The sequence below is a fragment of the Lithobates pipiens genome, unplaced genomic scaffold, assembly GCF_037356315.1.
Source record: "Lithobates pipiens isolate NorthernLeopardFrog02 unplaced genomic scaffold, aLitPip1_a1.2 Scaffold_18, whole genome shotgun sequence".
Classification (NCBI taxonomy): domain Eukaryota; kingdom Metazoa; phylum Chordata; class Amphibia; order Anura; family Ranidae; genus Lithobates; species Lithobates pipiens.
The window spans coordinates 235,123,229-235,135,688 of NW_027507758.1; the positions used below are offsets into that span (position 1 = coordinate 235,123,229).

General features: G+C 40.3%; 1 protein-coding gene and 1 pseudogene across 2 annotated transcripts in view; one reads left to right on the plus strand and one right to left on the minus strand.

Moving 5' to 3' along the window:
• TAB2 (TGF-beta activated kinase 1 (MAP3K7) binding protein 2) overlaps nucleotides 1–2,972 on the plus strand; it is a 140,476-nt gene extending 137,504 nt beyond the window's left edge. For both annotated transcript variants that reach the window (XM_077486686.1, XM_077486687.1), the window contains exon 8: nucleotides 849–2,972. In XM_077486686.1, coding sequence (XP_077342812.1) covers nucleotides 849–994 — 146 coding nt within the window. In that variant the 3' untranslated portion in view covers nucleotides 995–2,972. The remainder of the gene's footprint in view (nucleotides 1–848) is intronic.
• Nucleotides 2,973–8,247: 5,275 nt separating this feature from the next.
• LOC143986697 (zinc finger MYM-type protein 1-like) lies at nucleotides 8,248–10,484 on the minus strand (annotated as a pseudogene).
• Between the last annotated feature and the right edge of the window lie 1,976 nt (nucleotides 10,485–12,460).

Sequence of the window (12,460 nt, forward strand, 5' to 3'; positions counted from 1 at the left end):
AAAAAAGGTCTGCAAGTAGTGTGAAGAAGGCCTTAAAAATACTTTTTGTATGCTAAGTATTAAAAGACCTTTTATTTTCCAGAATTTCTGAAACCCAATCTAATTTGGAACATACTGAAGACTATTGATAGACCGCTAAATGGATCTTTGGTGGAGTTTCTGTATTTAAAAATATAGCTTTGAAGGTGTTTGTGTTTTTTTTTTTTTTTTTTTTTTTTTCCCTTTCCTTGGGTTCACCTTTTAATAAAATAAATAAAAAGCCAATTTTTTGCAGGTAAAAAAAAGTGCATTTAATTTTTTTTTTTTTCTCCTACGGAGCCTGCAGAGCAATGCACTCGCAATGCAATGTCTAGTTCCTGCAGACTCTCAGCACGGCTCTCTGCTCGTGAGGGCTGACAGTACCTGAGGAGGAAGATCAATGGACTTGGATTACGCTCACCAGCATCCTCACAGCTCATTGAGAACTACAAGCCATCAGCTGCAATGACTGATGGTACTTGTAGGTATTCATTCATGGGAAACTGAAATGAATGACATGGCTGTGCAGAAAACCTCCCACACAGCCGCTGTTTCCAAATGGTGACAGCGGGTGCAGGGAAAAGAGGATTCACAGCTTACTGTCACAGGAAAGGGTGTAGGGGATCCAAAAGTGAACTTATCCTTTTAACCTTTTAGAAGCTGATATTGATAGTTATATCTTTCTTGCATATGTATGCGTTTATTTTTTATTTTTTCCTCCTTTTCCATCCTCTTTCTGCTATAGTAATCATCTTTGCACAGTTGAGATAAAATAACTCTAAATTGCCCTTAAGTTTTCTTAAATGACACAATATTTTATTCCCTTGTAGATCAAAGGTCCACTGTCAAAACACCAAAGAATGTTCCAGACACGGAGGAAGATGAGGGAGCTCAGTGGAATTGCACTGCATGTACTTTTCTTAACCATCCTGCCTTAAACCGTTGTGAACAGTGCGACATGCCAAGGCATTACTGAGCCAGTAGGTCTAATTTCATTGAAAATTCAAGAAAAGCATCATTTTTAAAATATGGTGCATATATATGCACCATCTGGTTGTTTACCACTGGTAAACGTCAGCCACGGAATAATACCTCAGTGTTGTTTTGTGTGCAGCTGGATTTTTTCCTCCTAAATCCTCTCATCGGTGTAAGACTAATGAACCTGGTTACCAGCTGCCACCTGTACCATGTACAGTATTACTATTGACCCTCTCAGAAGAATTCTCACTGTGCTCAGTGTTCTGGGTCCTTACTACTTAATGTTACTGGAGTGGTTTGGAGATGCAAAAGTGGCTCAGCTTTTTATGTCTCCATGAAGCAAGGCAACATCGGGTGGCAAATGAAAACACTAAAAATGGAGGAAAAAAAGTTTTATGTGGCCTCTTCCTACCACCTGAACAGAGGAAGGACTTCAGAGTTCAGTGGATTAGGTTCTTTGGGAATCCTCCCTTCACTTGTGAAACCAGCATCAGTACAATCAATTTCTCACCAGAAAAGACTGCATGCATTATCTGTACGATACAGTGAAATTACCCACAGCTCCTGCTCCCCTTTGTACATAGCTCAGAAGTCTGCTTTAAGTGATATTTTTTCCCTTCTTTTGCCCACCTTTATTAATTTCCTGTACTTCTATATGTATAGTGTAATAGGGTTTTTGTTAGCATTTTCTTTTATCCTTTTAAATCTTTTGGCACAGTTAATGTCCTTTTTAAAGCTTTTCTAAGAAAAAAAAAGTGCCTTACATGAGTAGTAGGAGGGAGAAATGCATTGTGCATAATTTCCCATACACTTTCTCCCCGATAAAAATGTCTGTATATGCTGATGTCCTGTGAAGACGTGAAAAAAAAAAAAAAAGAATTTATGACATCTCTTTTGTAAGGGTATACCAGTCATTTTCTGTACACATTGAATTTTACAGTGGTTGACTGTCAGCAGCCAAAGAGTTTGTTTTCACGTTTTTATACCACGCATCTAAAATATTGAATGCTTAGGATCTTCAGATTATTCTGTGCAATAATGGCATCCCTTAATTAAATTGATTATAAATCATAGACCAACACAAAATCATGGACTACTTAAAATTTTCATGCAGACAGTTTCTGCAAAGCTGCAATTGATATAGTTGCTTTTTTTTTTTTTTTTTTTTTTTTTTTATAGAACTGTACTTTCAGTATTAACTATTTTGCTGAAAAGATTGATTGAGGCTCTGCCTGCTTTGTTCAAAAATTGCGTTGGACGCACAAAGATTATTGTCTTTTTTTTTTTTTTTGTGTACTAATTGCCTGGAATCTGTGGCATTCATCTTTCTAGAAGATTGTTGCCACTTAGAAAACAGACATTCACAATTCCATTTCAGCCTTCCCCCAACAAAATGGTCAATTATGATTTTGAAGACATTTCGAGAATAATTGTGGGCTTTGAAGCTGTAATTTATTGGAACAGCTTTATTTATTACAGATTTAAAGCCCTAAAGCTTGAGGAATACCACACATCTCAGTTTTTTCACTCTTATTTGAAAAAGAAAACTCACTGCTTGGCATCTCAAAACCTTGTACATATTTGCTGCTTTTTATTTAAATGTTAATAACAATTAAATGAGCAATTTTCGGTGGCTTAGTCTTCTAATAGAAAATGTCATCAAAAGTCATCCACTGTAAATGACTGAACATCTTAAATTGTTATGAGATTTTTTACCATTGAGCGATAATGTGATATGCCTTACTCTTTAAGGCTCTTCATTGTGTTGCAGAATACATTTCTAGGTAACGTGAGTGTTGAAATGGCTTGTGATGAGTTTAAGCCTTCCAGCACTGTAATGGGGCTAAACAGCAGAACCAAAGCACTTAGAAGCAATACTTTTTGTTAAAAAGACCATTTTTCAGCTTCATCTGCAGTTTTCTGTGAAGATTGACAAATCCGTTTTTACTTGTTTTATTAATAAAACCTAATTTGGATATCTTGAGTTTATGGTTTTGTGATTTAGCTGGGTAAACAGTCTTTGTAACAGATAAGTTATTTATAAAAATTAAAAAAATATATATTCTAACTGGTTTTGGTTTGTGGATTTGTTTTTCATCAAACAATTAAGAGCAGAAGTAAACTGTAGCAATATTTTACTGAATTACCTGTGTGTGTGTATGTAGATGTGTATATTTATATTGTGAAGAGTTTCGGGGCTTTTTATATGTGGCTGCACTATATTGCCAAATATATATTGAGACACCTGTATTACATGTAAATGAACTTTAATGGCATCCCAGGCTTAGTCTGTAGGGTTCAATATTGAGTTGGCCCACCCTTTGCAGCTATAACGGCTTAAACTTCTGGGAAGGATGTTCACAAGGTTTAGGAGTGTGTCTATGGGAATGTTTGACCATTCTTGCAGAAGGTCATTTGTGAGGTCAGGCACTGATGTTGGATGAGAAGGCCTAGCTCACAGTCTCCATATGGACCTGGCTTAGCAGGGTCCAATATGAACCCTACGGACTAAGAGTGGGATGCCATCAACGTTCATATGCGTGTGAAGGCGTCCCAATACTTTTGGTAATATAGTGTAGCCACAGCTCTATGAGCCTTCTGCTGTGCAGCTTCTCTCTGGTGAAGGCTCTCAAATCCTTACTGGATTATTTCATTTCTTATTGGTGTGGTTCGTACCATCTTTGGTATTGTTGCTTCAACAAGTGATGTTATTAGTCTAAGATCCTTGAGGGGGCTCCAAGGCAAAACCTTTCCAGTACGCACCGAATTCAAAGCTTTCTGAGCAGAGCCTGGAAAACAAACTTTTTTACACCTCCTAAATGTTTTGCAGACAGATGTGTTTGAGGAAGCCCTTATTAAAACATTTGCTTTTAACATTGATCTGAAAGTGTCCCGCCATAATAAACCCCTTACCATTCTTATTGCGGTTGCACCAGTATTTAAGGACCCCTTTTTTAAATTTTCCAAATGCTTGATATAATAAACACCTTGCCATTCCTACTTAGGTTGCACCAGTATTTTGGAAACTTACTAAATCCATGTTTTCTCTAGCAGAGCTTGCAAAGCAACCTGCCATGGCTTTAGTTTTTCAAATGTTAGGGGAATTGACTAAACTCGTGTTAAAAGACCTGGCTTCTATTCAGACTGATCTTCTATTTTTGTACAACATTTAGAACTCATGCCAAGTACCCCTACACTGTTGTATAGACTAGTTACTTGATATCACCTGTCTTTCCTATCAGTGAATATGTGGAGAACTCATTGCAGTCCTACAGTCCAACATTTTAACCATGTTGTAAACATGTTACAACATGTATGTAAAATGTGATTATTTCACATGCATTTTGAGGGGAGCATCTGTTTGGAGTTGCTTTGGAGACCCCCATAAAATATATCACTGGGGGTAAAAGTACTCATTTGGCCTACCTGAACAAGGCTAAGCCTCAAGATGGGAAGGGCTCCCTTCCCTTTGGGGCATAAGAGTTCATTTCATTACTCTTATGCCTCACCACCTTTTACCAAAGTGCAGGTCCACAATCGGCACAGCTTCTGACCAACAGTGTAATGTAGACCGTCCAGACCATAAAAATGTTTTGGTCGAATCCTTTGAAATAATGACCGAATGCCCATTTTCCTTCTCTCTTTTTTTTTTTTTTTTTTTTACCCTTTCATTAACCTTGTGTGACTATAGATTTTTTTTTTTTTTGTTTTTTAATTCCTTTATTTGTTCATGGCAGTAAACTGTAGAATACATCCAGACATTTCATTTTATCAGTACAGACATACATCTCTAAACCTAGTGATCTCCGAATAACTTCAAATAATATTGCATCAGTTATATCTGTGATTAGAGCAAATGATAAACAGGAAGACTTAGGGGTCCATAAGAACCCACTCCGAAGTGACCCATTCTTAAATGTGTCTCAGTCTATGGTATGTGACTAGGTCTACAGGACCACCTGTCCCCCCCCCCCCCCCCCCCCCCCGACTTTTATACTTGTACTTAACCTCACCCGTTATATTCAGACGGAGGTAATCGGCTATATTTAAGAACTAAAACGAAGAAGGAGATGAAGCAAGTTGAGGAAAAAAGAAAGGGTGAAGGTATCTATGTAGGAAAGCAGGGGAGAGGACTGTGGGAGGGCAAAAAAAGTGGGGCGGACAAAAGGCAGACTGCCAGTTCTCACCCAAGGTTAATGCACCCAACTCACTGAATGCTGGCTATTTAGAACATCTATTCGGTTTCTAGAGTAGTAGCATGGGTTATATCTTATAGATACTCCTGTGTGCCAGTGAAGGCCTCCTCCAGGGCCTCTATTTGTCGCAAAATTGTTCTTCTGTTTTAGAGGGTGGCTGTCAGTTCTTCCATCCGGAGGATGTGATTAACTTTAGAGTACCACAGGACCTTGGCTGGGGCCTGGGGCTGTCTCCACATCGCAGAGATACATGCCCTTGCCACATTAAGGAGTTGCATCGTCAATGTCTTTTTTTATACTTCCGGATAGGTCTCTCTTAGGTGAAGAAGGCACGCAGCTGGGTTATCTAATTCCACGGAGGTTATGCTCTTTGTCACCCCCTCCCAGAACACCCTCAGTGCTGGGCACGCCCAGAAGATATGACCCATGGTTCCTACTTCTGTATTGCACCTCAAGCATTTATCCAGGATTGTTTTACTTCTTTCTTTTTTCTTTACTTTAATCTTATTGAGTAGATAAGGGACCCTGTACCAACGGGAGACTATTTTGTACCCTGATTCTTGATATTGATTTGCGATGGAGGCCTTGTGAGCTATTACCAGAATTTTTTCTGTTTGTTGTGGAGTGAAGTGGGTTCCTAGATCTTTTTCCCACTGATGGATGAATGTCTGGGTCGAGGTCTTGTCTTGCTTAGACAAGAGGTTGTACAGGAGGGAGAGGGTGTGCCGTACAGGTTCACTTTTGTGACATATGGACTCATAGGGAATCAAGTCTCGTGGTATGTAAGGGCTCTTTTGTATTGCTTGCAGGAAGTGTCGGAGCTGATATGTGCTGAAAATGTCAAGTGGGTCAGTGAGCTCAGTGATAACCCGTAAAGTCGGGAGCCCCCCAGATGGCCACACCTCCCCCAGGCAGTGTCTCCCAGCTGCTGTTAACTGTCAGTCTTTTGTGGGTAATGCCTGGGGACAAGTCCAGTTTCCCAATTATGGGAGTCCCAGGGGAGGGCAGAGGTGAGATACGTGTGTCACGGAACAGTCTCCACACAACTGTTAGCATAGCCCCTATCAGGGGATGATCCCTCATGTCTTTTGGGAAAGATGTCGTGAGCCACGGGGAGGTTAACAGAGGAATGGATGCATCCTCTATCGCCATCCCCACCCACTGTTTGTGTTTTGTTGCAGTGCCAGTCTACTACCCTAGCCAACAGTGTCGCCCTATAGTATCTACGCAGGTCAGGGAGACCTAAGCCTTCCTTTTGGTCTGGATAATGGTTGTAATTTTGTTCTGGGTGGTTTGTGTGCCCATATAAAACTTCTAATGAGTGGCTGCAGTTGAGTAAAAAATTTTGGGGGAATTCGGATCGGCAATGTTTGGAATATATACAAAATCCTTGGAAGTGCTGGCATCTTGAAGGCACAACATCGCCCGAACCAAGTAAGTGTTAAAGAGTGCCAATTTTCTAGGTGCACTTTTAGTTTACATAGTAAGGGAATATAATTATGCAGGTACAAATGCACCAAGTCCGGAGTTATGTCAGTACCCAGATAACGTGTTGATTTATCTGCCCAATGAAACGCAAAAGACAGTGAGCTTCAGCCTCGGGAACGGACATATTCAAGACAGGGGACTTGGCGCAGTTGACCTTGTAGTTTGAAAGGTCGCCATATGCCTGCCCATAGGGCTTCCAAAATGTTAGGGAGAGAGATACGGGGGTTGGATACAAAAAGGATCAAACTATCGGCATAGGCCGACGATTTGGAGCACACCTTGATTATCGGAAAGTCCATTTGCTTGGTTCTTTCAAATTTTTTCTGAGACACAATTCGGATCAACACTCTCCTCACGACGCATTTATGAGCCTCTCATATGGAAATTGGGTTCAAGGACGGATTTGTATTTTTTCCCTGAAGTAGTGTGTAATCGCTTCCCCCTACTTCCTTTCAGATCTCAGGGGTCTGCAAGAGAGACTCATTGAATTTCCATGTGGGCGGTGAACGTGAGTCAGATTCCCATTTCAGGGTCACATGGATCGGGGCGTGGTCTGAAAAGGAGATGTGGCCAATCTGGGAGGAGGCGGCCAGCAACAGATCCCTATGCTGAATTTGAAAATAGTCGATCCTGGAGTATGTACAGTGTATGTACAGTGTACCAAGGAGAAGTAGGTATAGTCCCTGTCCTCCAGATTCATAGCCCGCCAGGGGTTGACCAGGTTCAAACCACGTAGTTCTGCCTTTAATTTTTTTTTTTTTTCAGGTGAGATGTGACGCCCCTCTCGACACGTCTAACTGGTTCCTGCGCGTAAAGTCTCCACCGATCAGAGAACACCTAGCTTCTAGATGATCTGAGTTCGAGAAAATACGTACATCAGGGTCACTGTGGTACTTCTAACTTTACCTTTGACAAGTAAATGGCAGCCCTGTGGGTCAGCGATCTCCTCCAGTAGGGTCCACGGAATCGACTTTGCGATCAGTATACTGACCCCCTTAGATTTTACAATGGGGAAATTTCTGTTGCCAAGCCTGGGGCCCACCTGTTGCTTAAAGTGTGTTTCTTGCAGAAACGCTATCTGGGTATGTGATTTTTTTTTTTTGAGGTCCGAGAGAAGTCTAGAGCGCTTCTCTGGTGTAGACAAGCCCCGGGTATTCAGAGATGTAAATTTGATCCCCTAGGGAATGGGACCCGTTGTAGTGTTCGTATTGGGTGTCATGTTGGTGGGGGAAAAAGGAAAAAAAAGGGGGGGACAGGGGCGTACCTATAGTGTTCTGGCACCCGGGGCGGATCCTACACTTGGCACCCCCCACAACTTTTAAATGAAAAAACACCCACAATTTTTTTTTCATTTTCTCAAGTATATTTATTGCACAAATTTGTAAACTTTCCATCAACTTAAAAAAAAAAAAACTTTGGAAAATAAGTTATAAATAATTGAAATAAGTTTAAGTAAGTTAATAACATTTACTGAACAGATAATACTGCTTTTTTTAAGCAAAAAACAGATCCAAACTCCAAAGTGACCGCTCAGTCTATATTGAAAGGAGTCACTCACATCCTCTGCCTTCGAGCCTTCAGGTCTGCAAATTCATCAATGACTGCATCAACGTTAATAGTCTTTGCATATTCATGTTCAATTGAAAGTATGGCCAGATTTGTCAACCTTGTCTCTCTCCTGGTAGAGCGAAAGTAGTTTTTTATTAATTTTAATTTTGAAAAACTTCTTTCACATGAAGCAATGCTCACACTGAGAGTCAAAAAGAATCTAAAACACAGTGACAAGTTAGGCAAAGATTCACAAAAATCCCATTTAATAATGAACTGCAGGAATTGCAAAACCGTCCATTTCTTTGCCTCTTCAATACTGATCTTGGCAGCTTCCAAATGCCTCCGAAGGTGTTTAATCTCCACATAGATGTCTTCATAAGAGAATTCATCAAAAACCTCAGTCAATTTTGGAGTATAATTCTGTAGATCTTTTTCTGTTGCAACAACCAGAGCGTTTGGCTGAATAACAGCAAACATTGAGAGGATTTTTTCAATTGCCTTAGTACGAATTCCCAACTCCTGATTAAACCGATCAAGGCACTCAAACGTAGCCCTTTTCATTTCCTCTGGTAATGTGAGACCAGCATCCTTTGCCTTCTCTCCTGGTATTGTTTTCCGGAGCTTTACTCGCCCTCTTCTCTCCATTGAAATGCCCATTTCCTCACACATGGTAGCTGCATAATGAATTGCCTTTTCCACAATTTAATTTCGTTGACCTGCAAGAAATGCTTTTAGAGCTTGTAGCTTCACAATGCACTTTTCAAGCATGAGTCCCATTGTTTGCAAATACTTCTGTGTGATATTAACTTCTCCCAGAACGTCACACCAAAAAGAAAGATAACACAAAAAAGTAAAATCGCATACAGCAGGCAGAAACATCTGAGCAGATCCTCTTGTGTCCACATTTTCTTTGGGATCAACATCTTTTCAAGGGCTGAAGTAAGTTTTTCAAAATTTGCCCTCACTGGCTTCACAGCATCATAAGGAGTGCTCCATCTTGTTTGGGAAAGTCTTTTCACTGTCGCACCTACATTCTCCATCAGCAATTCCCAACGATGTGTAGAAACTGCACCCCACAAAGGTTCAGAGAATGGTTTGCACATGGGATAAACAAAGCCTTGGGATTTATCTTTTATCTTTGCCTGAACACCACCATGAATCCCTGCCATAGTTGCAGCATTATCATATCCTTGATCACGGCAAAGGCTTATGTCCAGTCCAGCTTCCTCCAGATGTTGCAGGATATTTTCTGTGAGTTCAGCAGCAGTCTTTCCAGCAATAGGAAATAAGCCCAAGAATGATTCTTTTACGTCAACATTATCACCTTCAATATGGACATATCTGATCGCTTCACACATCTGATCAATGTGTGACGCATCAGGTGTACTGTCAAAAAGAATCCCAAATTACTTTGCTTTCTTGATATCAGCCACTATTTTCTTTTTCACATGATTCCCCAGAAGACAAATTCATTTTGACGTTTTGGTGAGAAATAAGAGGTCATTCTCTTCCCAGATTCAGTAGAACGTTTCAGCTTTATGAAATGTTCCTTTAAAACTGGATCATAATTTGAAAGCAATTCTGCCAATTCCAGGAAGTTTCCTTTATTTACTGATGACATGGTCTCTCTGACCACGAAAAGGAAGATTCTGGTGAGCCAAAAACAAGGTTATATCCAAGAGGCGATGCAAAATATCCCTCCGTTTCTTTTTCTCATTGTCCACTGTTGTTTGGTGGACATGATCAATGCATTTTTGTAGCCTCAGTCCTGTTCTCAAGGTCTTCCATTTCTCCAAGCATGTAAGATGCTGTTCAGAAGCTTCATGATCAGATACTTTTGGATTCAACTTCCACCACAACTGAAACCCGGTAACAAAACTGGATGTTAGTTAGTTTTTCATCAAGCGCAAAAAGTATGCAGCAAAAACAAAACAAACTTTCTTTTGATGGAGAGTACACCATCCAGGTTCTAAGAATTGTCTCACCATTTGGAAGAGCCTTATAGAACCATGCAGTGGTGAGCTGTCGACTTTTCCCTTTCGATTTCTCTCCTCGTCTTTCAACAGCACTGAAAGGCCCATCTCTATTTTGGAAAGGTTCACTTCCCCTCTTAATAAGGTCCACGCTTAACTCATATGGAACTGGAACTGGCCAAGCAGCAAAATCAGAATAAACTGATTTTATCAGTCTGCTCTGCTTCTTCATCAGAGTCTTGCTGGGGGAGGCTTCTTCTGGCATCTCCTTCCGCGACATCACTCTCACTGCTTGAAGATAAGTCGATCTTCTCCAATTCTTGCCTTTTTATATATGAATGTTCTTGAGAAGATACTTCTGGTATTTCTCTCTTGAATTCAAAAGTCTGAATGCCTTCAGCACTTTCTCCTACTGCAGTAGATGGTGAAGGTGTGACATATTTTAAAATGGATCCAGACATTGCCTCAACTGACTGTTCTTTTGCCTTCTTCATTTTAAGTTGCTGAAACCCACTAGGTCGATTTTGCTTCATATTGGCGTTTTCTGAAAAATATACTTTGATCGTAAGCACAAATACATGTCTCTAAAAAGTCCAGTGCTTCTTCTTCCAAATCTCAATATGTGCAGTTGTGCATGGTGGACTAGAAAACAACTCCTTCTCTTAATACAAAACCCATGCACTTTTGGTGCTTATACTCAAATTGTGCACTCTCCAGACCTCCATAACCCTCTTAACTTAATAAGTGGGTCCACAGTAGCTTAAATTTACAATATCCTTCTAAGTGAGTTTATACCAAAAAAATTACTTGGAACCCCCAAACATTTTATTTATATATATATATATATATATATATATATATATATATATATATATATAATATATTTTAAGCAAATGACAGTCATTGCAATATTTTATGTCACTCAATATTTGCGCAGTGGTCTTTCAAACTTAAATTTTGTGTAAAAAATAAAAAAAATACACTTCAAGGAATAAAAAAACTAAACAGTAAAGTTAGCCCAATTGTTTTGAATAATGTGAAAGATGTTACGCCGAGTAAATGGATACCAAACATGTCACGCTTTAAAATTGCGTACACTCATGGAATGGCGACAAATGACGGTACTTAAAAATCTCCATTCCTTTAAGACAAAGTTGGAAAAGTGGTGGAACTCCACTTTAAGTTTGTATAGAATCAGAAACTTCCAGCACAGTAGAATGCTGTAAAGCAGGGGGTCTCTAAGCTTTCTAAGAAAAGGAAGGGTTCACTATCCTTCAGACTTTAGGGGCTGTGGCCAGTGGTGTTAGAAAATGCCCCTGCATCAGTGGGAGTAAACCGTGCCTCGGGCTTAGTGGTCATTGGGAGTAAAAAAAAAATACGTAGCACCTATGGTTAGTAGGGAAATAAATAGTGCCCCATCAATGGTATTAGTGGGGAGAAAAGTGTCCCATCATTGGTGTCCGTGGAAAGAATAGTTCCTAACATTTGTGTTGGTGGGAGGAATAGTGTCCCATAACTGGTGTCAGTGGGAAGAATAGTGCCTCGTTGGTGTGAGTGAAGAAATGGCACCAAACGTGCCAGTGGGAGGAATAGTGCACCATAATTGATGTCAGTGGGAGGAATAGCGCCCATCATTGGTATTAGTGGTAGGAATGCCCCATCGTTAATGTCAGTATGTAAAAAGGAAGCGGGTGTTTAGCCACCCAATTGGTCGTTAATGTCAGTGGGACGAAATGTGCCCCATTATTTATGTCAATGGGAGGAATCATGCCCTATTGGTGTCAATGGAAAGAATGGTGACTCATTGTTGGCGTCAGTGAGAGGAATAGTGTCCCAAGAGCCGGATAAAGATGATAAAGATTTTTTTCCCACAAAATTGTCATTGTAATAGGTCATTCATCTCACATGGCATGTGTATACCACAAATGACACCCCAAAATAAATTCTGCTACTCCTCCTGAATATTACGATACCACATGTGTGGGACTTTTTCACAGCCTGGCCACTTAGAGAGGCCCAACATTCAGGGAGCGCCATTACGTGTTCTAGGAGCATAAATTACACATCTAAATTGTTGACTAACTATTACACTTTTGAAGGCCCTGGAGCACCAGGACAATGACACGTGACAACGATGTGGCACTGATGACACATGACACTGACAGATGCCACTAATATGGGGCACTGATGACACGTGACACTGATGACAGATGGCACTAATATGTGGCACAGATGGCACTTATACGTGGCACCGAT